The 14,939-nt window shown below is 44.6% G+C and overlaps 1 protein-coding gene across 1 annotated transcript in view; it reads right to left on the bottom strand.

Moving 5' to 3' along the window:
- Positions 1-843: 843 nt before the first annotated feature.
- The window catches only part of LOC126109515 (synaptic vesicle glycoprotein 2A-like), a 193,538-nt gene continuing 179,442 nt past the window's right edge, over positions 844-14,939 (bottom strand). Inside the window, exons 7-10 of the mRNA XM_049914536.1 lie at positions 14,739-14,903; positions 8,595-8,905; positions 4,666-4,825; positions 844-979 (exon numbers count right to left, since the gene is read on the bottom strand). Coding sequence (XP_049770493.1) covers positions 844-979; positions 4,666-4,825; positions 8,595-8,905; positions 14,739-14,903 — 772 coding nt within the window. The remainder of the gene's footprint in view (positions 980-4,665; positions 4,826-8,594; positions 8,906-14,738; positions 14,904-14,939) is intronic.

A 14,939-nucleotide genomic window follows, 5' to 3' on the forward strand; every position in this document is an offset into this window, starting at 1 on the left:
ATCAAATCGTAAATTTTCACAATCAACATGTGTGGGCTCACGAGAATCCGCACGCAATTGTGCAATCACGTCATCAACACAGATTCTCTGTGAACGTTTGCGCAGGCATTGTTGGTAATGTCTTGATTTGGCCCCATGTTCTTCCACCTACGCTCAATGGAGCACGTTATCACGATTTTATACGGGATACTCTACCTGTGCTGCTACAACATGTGCCTTTACAAGTACGACACAACATGTGGTTCATGCACGATGGAGCTCCTGCACATTTCAGTCGAAGTGTTCGTACGCTTCTCAACAACAGATTCTGTGACCGATGGCCTCCACGCTCTCCTGACCTCAACCCTCTTGACTTTCATTTATGGGGGCATTTGAAATCTCTTGTCTACGCAACCCCGGTACCAAATGTAAAGACTCTTCGTGCTCGTATTGTGGACCGCTGTGATACAATACGCCATTCTCCAGGGCTGCATCAGCGCATCAGGGATTCCATGCGACGGAGGGTGGATGCATGTATCCTCGCTAACGGAGGACATTTTGAACATTTTCTGTAACAAAGTGTTTGAAGTCACGCTGGTACGTTCTGTTGCTGTGTGTTTCCATTCCATGATTAATGTGATTTGAAGAGAAGTAACAAAATGAGCTCTAACATGGAAAGTAAGCGTTTCCGGACACATGTCCACATAAAATATTTTCTTTCTTTGCGTGTGAGGAATGTTTCCTGAAAGTTTGGCCGTACCTTTTTGTAACAGCCCGTATATAACTGTAAAACTAACTCATTCTCTATCATAGTGAGAGGACACTGTTATGGTCCACAGAACATCAAAATAACCAACTAACTTTCTACATACCAACAACGTATCCTCCAAGGATGGCGATGGCGAGGACGCAGTTGGAGTCTATGAGGGCACCCAACATGAGTGATGTGATGAAGGTGCCCAGGCGGCCGAAACACAGTGAAAGGCACACCGCCATGGCTCTGCGATAAGAAAATGCACACTAACAGCTCTATAATTTGGGTAATTGAGAGGTAAAACTTGTTCACTCGGTGACACGCAATAATCAGTAGAGAAAAAGGGGTGTTTATGCAGGATCCCAGCTGGCATAAAAACCTTACTGTGCGCCACTCTGACCAACCTATGTCCCACTTGCTGAATAGAGAGGTCTTATATTAACGTCAAGTCTGTAAACTAGAACAGCTGGTCTCTAATATTAACGTACCTTATTGTCGATTCGATAGGAGAAAGTGTATGTACCTTTATTGCCTGCATAGACTCAGCTTGAATTTGCTGTACGATCAGTTTGTTCGATTTGCAAAGTTTGACATACTGTGGTTTTAAACGATAACATTTACGTTTGGGGCAGTATGCCGGTGCCAGCCCCATCATACAGGTCACATACGAGTAAGTATCCAAATTCCTCAACATTTCAATTTTATGTGAAAATGGTTACGCAAACATTGGAATAGCAGTGGTGCTCTACCCATACATGCCTCTTGCATTGGTGTGGCTAGTGGTGGCAGGCTTAGTGGTACCGAAAATACACTAATCAGCCAAAACGTAATGATCGCTGTCCACCATGACGTTGGATGCCGCATGGTGGCCTTCCGAGCACGTGACTCAGTAATGAAAGTATATAAGCAAAGCAGACATGGATAGGCATCAGCCTAGCGAAGGTATGGGCTGCAAATGGATAAATAAATTGAGCTCAGTGGCTTTCAGAAAGGGTGGGTTATTATTGCGCATAGCTTGTGAATGAGTGTCTCGAAAACAGCGAAGGTGGTCGAACGTTCATGTGCTGGTGTCATGAGCATCTATAGAAAGACGTAGAACAACACAGAAACTACCACTAGACGCTAAATAGTTCGACGCCCCTGACTCTTCACAGAATGTGATGTTCGGAGAATTGTTTGCTCTGTAAAGTAGGGTAGATGGTGATCTGTAGCGTCTCTGTGGAAAGAGCACAATGCTGATGGATGCACAAGTGTTTCAGAGCACACTTTTCATCGAACATTGTTGAACACGGACCTGCGCAGGAGACCACCCTTACATGTTCACATGCTGACTCAACGAGATCATCAATTATGACTGCAGTCGGCACAAGAACATCGGGATTCGTCCATAGATCAATGGAAACGTGTTGGCTTTTCGCATGAATTACATATTTTTGCTACACAAGTCTATCGTCGCATCCATAAACTCCGTCATCAAGGTGAACGGTGGTTCGAAACATGCATGGATGCAGGCGGGTGGGAGCAGTATTGTGCTATTGGGGACATTTTCTGCACTTGCAAGGGACTTGTGGTAGTATTCAAAGACATGCTGACAGCTGTGCATACCTGCATCCCCTCATGCTCGATGTCTTCTCTGAAGGCGATGTCATCTTTCAGCAATATAATTGTCCATGTTTCAGATACAGAATCGTGCTACAGTGGTCTGAGGAGCATTATAGTGAACGCACATTGATGTCTCGGCGAGCAAATTCGCCCAATGTAAATCCTTCGGCGTGGCTATTGGGAGCCATCACCATGTACGCAAATTGGTAGCCTATTATTTACGTGAATTACATCAACTGTGCGTAGACATCTTATATTACACACCTTCAGAAACCTACCAATGGACTGTCGGCCACAGCGATGTCGCAGATTTGATGTTTTATCGGATTGCTGATATTCACGGCACACGCGTGAAATGGTCGTACGGGAAAATCCCCACTTCATCGCTACCTCGGAGATGCTGTGTCCCGTCGCTCGTTGCGCCGACTATAACACTGCGTCCAAACTCCCTTAAATCTCGATAACCTGCCATTGTAGCAGCAGTAACCGATCTAACAACTGTGCCAGACACTTGTTGCCTTATTTAGGCGTTGCTGACCGCAGCGCTGTATTCTGCCTTTTTACATAACTCTGTATTTCAATACGCATGCCAATACCAGTTACTCTGGCGCTTCAGTGTAAAGGACTTGACAATATTTACGATTAATTCCTTCCACGTTTCAGCCTTCTCTCCTTTGCTTAGTACTGCCTTTAACTCTTATTTTTCAGCTGGTGAACACCGTACAGAAACTTGTAAACGTACACAAAACAGTTCCTCAGTGCTTGTTGGACTGACCCTGTTCGTGTCGCTCGTATGCACATCATCATCATCATCATCATCATCATTTAAGACTGATTATGCCTTTCAGCGTTCAGTCTGGAGCATAGCCCCCCTTATACAGTTCCTCCATGATCCCCTATTCAGTGCTAACATTGGTGCCTCTTGTGATGTTAAACCTGTTACTTCAAAATCATTCTTAACCGAATCCAGGTACCTTCTCCTCGGTCTGCCCCGACTCCTCCTACCCTCTACTGCTGAATCCATGAGTCTCTTGGGTAACCTTGCTTCTCCCATGCGTGTAACATGACCCCACCATCTAAGCCTGTTCGCCCTGACTGCTACATCTATAGAGTTCATTCCCAGTTTTTCTTTGATTTCCTCATTGTGCACACCCTCCTGCCATTGTTCCCATCTACTAGTACCTGCAATCATCCTAGCTACTTTCATATCCGTAACCTCAACCTTGTTGATAAGGTAACCTGAATCCACCCAGCTTTCGCTCCCATACAACAAAGTTGGTCGAAAGATTGAACGGTGCACAGATAACTTAGTCTTGGTACTGGTTCAAATGGTTCAAATGGCTCTGAGCACTATGGGACTAAACTACTGAGGTCATCAGTCCCCTAGAACTTAGAACTACTTAAACCTAACTAACCTAAGGACGTCACACACATCCATGCCCGAGGCAGGATTCGAACCTGCGACCGTAGCGGTCACGCGGTTCCAAACTGACGCGCTTAGAACCGCACGGCCACACCGGCCGGCAGTCTTGGTACTGACTTCCTTCTTGCAGAAGAGAGTAGATCGTAGCTGAGCGCTCACTGCATTAGCTTTGCTACACCTCACTTCCAGTTCTTTCACTATGTTGCCATCCTGTGAGAATATGCATCCTAAGTACTTGAAACCGTCCACCTGTTCTAACTTTGTTCCTCCTATTTGGCACTCAATCCGTTTATATTTCTTTCCCACTGACATTACTTTCGTTTTGGAGATGCTAATCTTCATACCATAGTCCTTACATTTCTGATCTAGATCTGAAATATTACTTTGCAAACTTTCAATCGAATCTGCCATCACAACTAAGTCATCCGCATATGCAAGACTGCTTATTTTGTGTTCACATATCTCAATCTAACCCAGCCAGTCTATTGTTTTCAACATATGATCCATAAATAATATGAACAACAGTGGAGACAGGTTGCAGCCTTGTCTTACCCCTGAAACTACTCTGAACCATGAACTCAATTTACCGTCAACTCTAACTGCTGCCTGACTATCCATGGAAAGACCTTTAATTGCTTGCAAAAGTTTGCCTCCTATTCCATAATCTTGTAGAACAGACAATAACTTCCTCCTAGGAACCCGGTCATATGCCTTTTCTAGATCTATAAAGCATAGATACAATTCCCTGTTCCACTCATAACACTTCTCCATTATTTGCCGTAAGCTAAAGATCTGGTCCTGACAACCTCTAAGAGGCCTAAACCCACACTGATTTTCATCCACTCGAAAAGAAAATGAAATCTGTGCACCACATTTGGAAGTGCTGGCAAGAGCTGTGGTGGCTTACCTGAGATAGGTGGGGACGGTATCGACGACGACGACGTTGACGACGGACACGCACATCCCGGAGAGCACGATGAAGGCCATCGGCAGCAGCAGCACCTCCAGGTCGGTCTGCGCCCACAGTACGGCCACACCGCACGCCCCGGACACCGTCAGGCACACCGCTGTAACAGCAGCGGCACCCGTCAGTAGTTCTGGGGAATGGTCGGGGAGGGTCTACACCTAAACCTGTACGTCACTGTGCAGCTTCCAAAGAATGAAATAATAGTGGTCCCACAATACGATGGCGCAGGGGGGGGGGCGGGGGGGGGGAGGGAGGCAAAAGTAACGGGAATTGGGCTGCTGTGGAGAGGAAGAGTGGGGGAACCCATTGTTCGAGCAGGTGTCCGTTACCGTCACGGCACGTGAGTCAGTGTGCGCAGCTGTGTCACTGTGCCTGCATTGGTTCGCCCGTGAGAGTTTTTTTTAGTAAAGTAACTTTCTCCATTTCGCCAAAATGTGATGGCAGATTGTCGAGAGCAACGCGTGGCTGTGAAATTTTGTTTCCTTTTGGGGAAATCGGCCTTGGAAACTATTGTAACGCTTAAGACTGCTTGAGAGGATGCTGCCCTAAGTAAAACCAGAGTCTAAGAGCGGTTTTCAAATTTTAAAAATGGACAAATGTCAGTTGTAAACCATCCCCGTTCAGGACGCCAGTCAATGTCAAGAAGTGCTGACCCAACGCCCCTCCTATCCGCATCCTCCACTGAGGATGACATGGCGGTTGGATGGTCCCGGTAGGTCACTCGTGGCCTGAAGACGGAGTGCTTTTTGATTTTCATTGGTCGACAGATATGCCAATTGTTGGGGGACACGCACTTTTCAGTCCTCTCTCTACTCTGATGAGCTGCACTTGTGGCATTGTTTTCGTAATGTGACAACATTATACACTTTTCTACATAGCTCCCGAAATTTTGTAGGCACTTGTCATAGCGTGGCACAAATTTTTGTATGCCTTCTTCATAGTAGGTTGCCTCCTGTGTATTCAACCACGTGATAACATGTTCTTTCAGCTCGTCATCATCGTTCAAGTGTTGAATACCAAGGACAGATTTAAGTCTAAGAAGAGATGATAGTCGCTAGGAGCGAGTTCTGGGCTGTATGGAGGACGATCAAACGCGTCCCAGTGAAATTCCCGAAAGAGTTGTTTGGTCACATTCGACCTGTGAGCTCGGGCATTATCGCGAAAAAAAAAAAAAAAAAACACATTTTGACAGTAATTCTCGGTGCTTGTTCTGTATTGCACGGCGCAATTTCTTAATGGTCTCTCAGTAACCACGTGCATTGATTGTTTGGCCTCCTGGTAAGAAATCAAGCAGCAAATTGCCTTTTCTGTCTCAAAAAACGGTGCACATGACTTTGCGACATGTCAAAATTTACTTAGCCTTAACTTTCTTTCGGGATGAAGTGTGCCTCCATTCCAATGATTGCTGTTTTGTTTCAGGGGTGTCGTATGATATCCAAGTTTCATCTCCCTTGACTATCCGAGAAAGAAAACCATCGCCTTCTTCCCTGCAGCGTTTCAAAAACTGAAGTGCACTGCCCATCCATTGTTTTTATGTTGTTCAGTAAGAATTTTGGGTACCCAATGTGAGCAAAGTTTTCGAAATTTCAGTTTTTCAGTAACAATTTCATGAATTAGTGATCACGAGATTTGCGGAACTTCCATAGCAAGGGCACTAAGTGTAAACTTACGGTTGTGGTCAACCTTCTGTTCAATTGTGTGAACCAGTTCGTCAGTAACCACAGATGGGCGTCCACTTCGTTCTTCATCGTGCACTTGATCACGTCCTTCACTGAATAGTCTGACCCATCTTCTAACCACTGAATCACTCATAGCATTTTGTTTGTAAACCTCGCACATTTGCTGTTGAAATTCCTTTGGTTTAAGTTTCTTTGCATTTAGATCTGATTACACACGCAGCGGCATTTTCAATTACGGCTGGCACTATAAAGAAGCACTACAAAGCACACGTCGGCAGCAGCGATCTGAAAATGGCTTACATGTCTTCTCCTTGAGTCAGAGTAACTGCCGCGCATGCTCGGAACTGCGATCGTAGCGCTGCCGCGGATAGAAATAGAATAGAAATTAAATAAACAGAATACGTGAAAAAAGTTGTAATGGTGGGTCCTCCCTTCCACGTTTTCCTTAATTCCAGCGATTACCACGTCTCAGGTAGCGCTACACTGTTCATTCATTAACCAAAACCAGTCGCTACGCAGACTATACAGGGCTATTACAAATGATTGAAGCGATTTCATAAATTCACTGTAGCTCCATTCATTGACATATGGTCACGACACACTACAGATACGTAGAAAAACTCATAAAGTTTTGTTCGGCTGAAGCCGCACTTCAGGTTTCTGCCGCCAGAGCGCTCGAGAGCGCAGTGAGACAAAATGGCGACAGGAGCCGAGAAAGCGTATGTCGTGCTTGAAATGCACTCACATCAGTCAGTCATAACAGTGCAACGACACTTCAGGACGAAGTTCAACAAAGATCCACCAACTGCTAATTCCATTCGGCGATGGTATGCGCAGTTTAAAGCTTCTGGATGCCTCTGTAAGGGGAAATCAACGGGTCGGCCTGCAGTGAGCGAAGAAACGGTTGAACGCGTGCAGGCATGTTTCACGCGTAGCCCGCGGAAGTCGACGAATAAAGCAAGCAGGGAGCTAAACGTACCACAGCCGACGGTTTGGAAAATCTTACGGAAAAGGCTAAAGCAGAAGCCTTACCGTTTACAATTGCTACAAGCCCTGACACCCGATGACAAAGTCAAACGCTTTGAATTTTCGGCGCGGTTGCAACAGCTCATGGAAGAGGATGCGCTCAGTGCGAAACTTGTTTTCAGTGATGAAGCAACATTTTTTCTTAATGGTGAAGTGAACAGACACAATGTGCGAATCTGGGCGGTAGAGAATCCTCACACATTCGTGCAGCAAATTCGCAATTCACCAAAAGTTAACGCGTTTTGTGCAGTCTCACAGTTTAAAGTTTACAGCCCCTTTTTCTTCTGCGAAAAAAACGTTACAGGACACGTGTATCTGGACATGCTGGAAAATTGGCTCATGCCACAACTGGAGACCGACAGCGCCGACTTCATCTTTCAACAGAATGGTGCTCCACCGCACTTCCATCATGATGTTCGGCATTTCTTAAACAGGAGATTGGAAAATCTATGGATCGGTCGTGGTGGAGATCATGTTCAGCAATTAATGTCATGGCCTCCACGCTCTCCCGACTTAACCCCATTCGATTTCTTTCTGTGGGGTTATGTGAAAGATTCAGTGTTTAAACCTCCTCTACCAAGAAACGTGCCAGAACTGCGAGCTCGCATCAACGATGCTTTCGAACTCATTGATGGGGACATGCTGCGCCGAGTGTGGGAGGAACTTGATTATCGGCTTGATGTCTGCCGAATCAGTAAAGGGGCACATATCGAACATTTGTGAAAACTTTTTGAGTTTTTGTATGTGTGTGCAAAGCATTGTGAAAATATCTCAAATAATAAAGTTATTGTAGAGCTGTGAAATCGCTTCAATCATTTGTAATAACCCTGTACAGACAGTGTCAGTTGACATCAAGACCGTGACGACAGTGTTTTGTTACCATTTCGTCTACCTCAATCACTGGCTTGTGCGAAAAACTGAGTCAACATCCCTCTCTAATGAGCTCAGATTGAGGATAAGATAGGTAGATATACCTTTTGCCATGCACTTCACAGTGATTCACAGATTACAGATATAGATTCAGGAGTGAACGCAGTTATCAAACAGAAGAAATACGAGATACACCAACGAAATGTACATTTGCCATCTTGCATTCCACATGGTAGAATCTTTGGTCGAAAGCTGACCGTAAGTGGGGAGTCCTCAGTGGTGCGTGAAGCTTACCGAGGATGGTCTTCTTGCTGACGACTTTGATAATGGGGCTGATGGCGATGTAGCCGACAGCAAAGCCCGCGCCCGTGATGAGCGTATTCTCGAAGCTCACTGGGTTCACTGTGGCGACGCACACCTCCAGTGCTGGAGGCAGTTCCAGGGAAGCAGCCCCAGTGGTGACGTCCCCGACCCAGCTGGTCACGTTGCTCACCATCGCGTCCGGCACGGTGGTCGTCCAGCTGGCTCCAGGCTCTGCGCTCAGGAGCTCTACTGTCCAGTTGCTGGCTATCACATCCTCAGCTGCTGTGTAGCTCTCCATCACACTGAAATTTATTTATTATTTTCCTCATAATATTAACTAAAAAGGCTCTTATTCTAATTTTCGAGAAAACACTCTTATGTAGTTTTCTTTGTTTTCCCAAAATACCACAAATAGCATACCCAAAAACTGATGACTGCCGTGAAGATTGTGTATGAATAACCTGTGGGAGTAGTTCGTATTGACGGTGAAAAATCAATTCCCAAGGAAGAAAGGCGGTAATCTCTAACCCTTATTCTTTAATGACCTTTAGATAAAATAATAAAAATATGCAAGTGTTGAACAGAACTCCTCGATGGTGAGTGTTCATCGGAGGTGAGGGTATCATCTGGAATGCCCCAGGGAAGTGTGGTAGGTGCGCTGTTGTTTTCTATCTACATAAGTGATCTTTTGGAGAGGGTGGATAGTAGTGTGCGGCTGTTTGCTGATGATGCTGTGGTGTACGGGAAGGTGTGGTCGTTGAGTGACTGTAGGAGGATACAAGATGACTTGGACAGGATCTGTGATTGGTGTAAAGAATGGCAGCTAACTCTAAATATAGATAAATGTCAATGCAGATGAATAGGAAAAAGAATCCTGTAATGTTTGAATACTTCATTAGTAGTGTAGCGCTTGACACAGTCACGTCGATTAAATATTTGAGCGTAACATTGCAGAGCGATATGAAGTGGGACACGCATGTAATGGCAGTTGTCGGGAAGGCGGATAGTCGTCTTCGGTTCATTGGTAGAATTTTGAGAAGATGTGGTTCATCTGTAAAGGAGACTGCTTATAAAACATTAATAAGACCTATTCTTGAGTACTGCTCGAGCGTTTGGGATCCCTATCAGGTCGGATTGAGGGAGGACATAGAAGCAATTCAGAGGCGGGCTGCTAGATTTGTTACTGGTAGGTTTGATCATCAAGCGAGTGTTACGGAAATGCTTCAGGAACTCGGGTGGGAGTCTCTAGAGGAAAGGAGGCGTTCTTTTCGTGAATCGCTACTGAGGAAATTTACAGAACCAGCATTTGAGGCTGACTGCAGTACAATTTTACTGCCGCCAACTTACATTTAGCGGAAAGACCACAAAGATAAGATAAGAGAGATTAGGGCTCGTACAGAGGCATATAGGCAGTCATTTTTCCCTCGTTCTGTTTGGGAGTAGGACAGGGAGAGAAGATGCTAGGTGTGGTACGAGGTACCCTCCGCCACGCACCGTATGGTGGATTGCGGAATATGTATGTAGATGTAGATCTGGTGGCGCACAGGCACTGCAGCAGCTGCTACCACGACTGAGGACAACAGGCGTCACTGGGGGTGGCTTAGGCATTGTTGCTTTCTGACGTCAGCTGTGTTTACACACACAGTGTGGCTTGAGACCAGCCAGGGTACCCTATAAGGCTGCTTGATTAAACATCTGTCAATGCTATCACTGTTTCACTGCACGCACTCCCTCAACATTTCTCTCGCCCATCATGAGGCATAGTGACCCAGAAAGGCGAGTGCCGAAGGAGCATAAAACACGATTCCTCTACAAAGGCCAACTTGTGGGGCGGCGGTTAACTCGTGAAAATAAAAATAATTGCTGTATAAATGTTTGCAATACAAATGTTTGAATGTTGAATCAGTTTCAGGCTTTTAGAATGTTGTTAATGCTGTCTTTCGCCGTTCTCAACACTGGCTCTCTATTTACCTTTTTAGCCCCCAGAAAGTGACTTAACAAAACGTGAAGCCGTAATTAGAGTTCCTAGTGCCCACTTCATCTGAGAACACCATTATAGCTGCAGTTTATAGCTCTGAGGAATTAGGAGATTGTCCGGGATTTCTAATCAAAAACGATTTTCCAAAATAGTTGAGTATATTCTGAAATTCACTGATAAAAACACAAGTATCCCTACAACCTAACTAACAGAGCAGTTCAGAGTCTAATGCGCTGATGCAACTATAAATGTCCGAATTAAATGTTAAAAAGAATGCTCGCAAAAATTTGATGAGAATATTTCATCAAACGCCACGCTAAATAATTGGTAGAATGTCTGTCCCGCGACGGCACGTGAAAATACGACAATACGCAAACTGAAGCTAGATAATGAAAATCATCCCAGAATTAACCCTTCACTTGAAATGCTTTCACGGTTCCGCGCATCTCTAGTAACTTAATACGGCACCCGAGGCTGTTTGTAGCAGTGATACCAATGCGACGCGACTCTCGACACAGATGGCGTGCTATTTAGCGTCTGGAGAGAACTGGGGCCTTCCTTCCTCGCGCAGCGTTCTTATATATATAGCCGCGGTGCGGACGGCTAAGGGAACGCCTGATCAAATCGGCTCTCCCGACTAGCCGCTGGGCTAGTAACGCACCACTTCAAGTTACATAATAATTTATAGCTTCTTTTGCTGATGGCCGATGAAGCTCTTAATTTAAACGTGCATTCAGCACGCAGGTAAGTATTGATAATAAAATTTTGACGTGGCTAAGTTAAATATTTTGGGCGAGAGAATTAATTAAATTACACTGCACGCAGTAGATGAGCTCTGAACTGGCCCTTTTGAGATCCGCTATCGCTATAATTTTATAGGTATTCAAAAGAAACTTTTCACATCTTCACAGTCATAGCGGACCTCCAACCTATTTAAATCTAAACATCCTAGCCTTATTTATTAGCCTACTTAATCTATCTTGCTTTCTTCAGTTTTGAGACGAAAACCAGAAAATCATGAATTTCCACTAAAGTCTTAATCTGTGAAATCCAAAGTACTGTTTTTATTAAATCATTATGAAAGATGAATCTAAATATAAATTTTGAAGTTTCTAGCTCTTTTCTGTTGCGCCAATGATTTTTTTTAGAAAAACGTCCAAATTTCGAAAATGGCTGAAGTTATCGAACTGATATTTAACACACATTAATTTAGTATTATTCCTGACATGCTAGAAAAGTTTTAGGTCATTTGCTTGATTTTTAAGGTATTGCGCAACATTTATGACGTCAGAGCTAGTTACAGCAGACTGGCTAGCACACAATGGAAACTGATGTGAATTTACTACAGCGTGAGTAGGCTGCTTCCCTACAAACTGTAGCCAATCAGTGGACATCCAGTTGTGGTATTGCTGTGCAAATTCCAGCCTTCATCATCGAAGAATGGCTGTCAGCATGGTTGCATGACCCAGGCACCTGCTGCTGAGACCCATACAAAGCAACGGTTGCTGAGCGGTCATTGAGGAGACACAGTTGGTATCCCCTAGGTTCATCTGGATGGCACTTGCTCAGCAGTTGCGTATCTATTCGCCCACACGCATCTCCACAGCCGTCATTCACCAGTCGTGGCTCACCAATTTCCTTGAACCCAGTTTTGGATAGTGCCATTTTGCCGTGCATGGTATTCTTTAACCGCGGTGGCACGTGAACACTTTACAAACCAAGCCATTTCGGAAACATCTCCAACCACGGCCAAAACGTCAACGAAGATGCCCTTCTGGACATCAGAGAAGCCGGCCGGAGTGGCCGAGTGGTCCTAGGCGCTACAGTCTGGAACCGCGCGACCGCTACGGTCGCAGGTCTTGCCTTGAGCATGTATGTGTGTGATGTCCGTAGGTTGGTTAGGTTTAAGTAGGTCTAAGTTCTAGGGGACTGATGACCTCAGCAGTTAAGTCCCATAGTGCTCAGAGCCATTTGAACCACTTTTGAACATCAGAGAAATCGCTGCATTTCTTCATTACATCAACAACTGCACTGTTTTCCACACAGTCCACCCGATTCCGTTTATTGACCCTCCACTGCTATTTTTGCCACCTGTGAGTGGTTATTGTACATTAACAGTAAATATAGGTGGTGGTCATGTCAGTGTGACTGGACGGTGTAGGACGAACAAGGGATATTGAATGTATCAAGAGAAGGGCAGCATGAATGTTAACAGGTTCGTTTGGCTTTCAGAGATGCTGGAAGAACTGAACTGACATGTGCTTGAGGATTCAGTTATCCCACAAAAGCCAACTGATAACCAGTTCTACGTGTATAATCTAGGAATTAGTAAAACTCCCTACATATCTCTGTCATACCGACCATAAAAATAAGATTAAACTAATTACAGTACGCACAGAGGCATTTAAACAGCAACTCACCGAGTAATGCACAGTATTGATTTAGATACCGAAAATAATGAAAATGCTGAAACGCACCTCTGTTATGGGGTTAAAAGATTTAATATGAGGACAGGCTTCCGTACACACTGGCTAATTAATGAAGTGTGATTGTACCATACCAACTGTCAATGACCAATGACCTCGGCAGTTTGGTCCCATAGGAACTTACCACCATCAACTGTCAATTTAGAGCTGGTGTGGGACTGTAAATTTCTCTTACATGACCTGCGCTTGATCTTATTCGTACTTACCATTTTTCAGTGCACATCGATTTGGCTGAAATCTGGATAGTTATTCGCAGAAGCTAAATTATTAACATTGTTATTACAAAAGTTACTCGCAACTTTTAAAAGATACAACATTGTGTTTTAGTTTACGACATCTGTAGAGCTGCTCAAATAATGTAGTCTATGTAAAACAGTCATTCCAGAATGAATTTTCACTCTGCACCGGTATGTACGCTGATACGAAACTGAGAGGGGAATGGAGTCAGAAGCAATGGAATCAAAAGACAGAGAACATAGTGGAAATGAAAAATACAGAGAGTGGAGACCATACATAGGTTGGGGAGGGGGGGGAGGGAGGTTTTGACCCTTCCAGACCTGCGAACTATAACACGTAGGTATAGGGGAGGGCGTATTTTGGAGCAAAATTTTAAATAAGTGTAGGGGTAAAACTAAGTTGAACCTCCCAGAATTTTTGAACTCCCAAGATATGGTGGAGGCAGTGGCATTGAGAGTGAAAGACAAAAAGAGACAGGGTATGTGGGAGAGGAAACAGTGGCAGTGGGATACACTGCGAATAAACGGGAGAAAAAGAAGACTGTGGGTAAAAGATACATATAGACAGGGAGATGCTGAGTATGAAAGCGTAACTACAAAGAGAGACTGGGTAAAAGAATTTACAACAAAGTGCGGATTGTTCGCTTGCCAAAATATTTGTTAAGCAAGATGATATGGGTAGTGAGTGAGGTAACTGGTTCCCCAAGTTTCTGTCGAAGTCTTTTAAAGAGGAATATTCGCATTTTTTGTGCTCCAGCAGAAGTATTTTTCCATTGGTAATTGATTACTTGGGTAACTGATAGCCAAACTGGGTAGGATATAAAATGCAGACTGGTAACAGCTAGAAGCGTTTTTGTATAAAGGTGATGTTTGACAACATCTATTACAGGTGTGTTAGCAAGCCTTTTTAAAAGTTTCTCTGGAGTGTAGCCTTATATGGGAGACCAACGGTTCATATGAATAGAGAAGTAGAGAATACAAGCATTTGAAATGCGGTGCTACAGAAGATTTGATAGTTAGAAGAGAACGAAGAGGTTCAGTATTGAATTCGAGAAGGAAAGAAATTTATGGCCCAACTTGACTAAAAATGGGTTCAACTGATAATACATATTGTGAGACATGAAGAAATAACCCACTTGATGGTAGAGAGAAGTGTATGGGACAAAACTTCTAGGAGGAGCCCAAGATTTGACTGTGGGTGTCAAGTTCAAATGTATATGCTTTGCAGTATCTATTTAGAGATGAAGAGGCTTGCACAGGGCAGGGGAGAACTGCATCAAGCCAATATTCAGACTGAAGACCACAATGTCGAGGAGATTTATGGAATGCCTCAGTGGGACACTAACAGACGAGAGCCGAGCAGACACCCAACAGCTCCACTAGGGATGGCTTCTGAGCGCCTGCCTTCACCCTACGCGTCGCACGCTGAGCTTACCTGGAGTAGTTGGCCTGGAGCAGTTCCACAGTGACTGGTGGTGGCAGCTGGCCCGCCAGCACGGCGATGACGTCACACACAGTGGCAGGGTGGTTGGGGTAGGCCTCACCGTACTGGCCCATGCGGTTCAGCAACTCTGGCAGCCAGATGAGGAAGCCGTTGGAACTGCAGGATAGTGCACAGGTGAGAAATGATTTGTGA

The sequence above is a fragment of the Schistocerca cancellata genome, chromosome 12, assembly GCF_023864275.1.
Source record: "Schistocerca cancellata isolate TAMUIC-IGC-003103 chromosome 12, iqSchCanc2.1, whole genome shotgun sequence".
NCBI classification, from domain to species: Eukaryota; Metazoa; Arthropoda; class Insecta; order Orthoptera; family Acrididae; genus Schistocerca; species Schistocerca cancellata.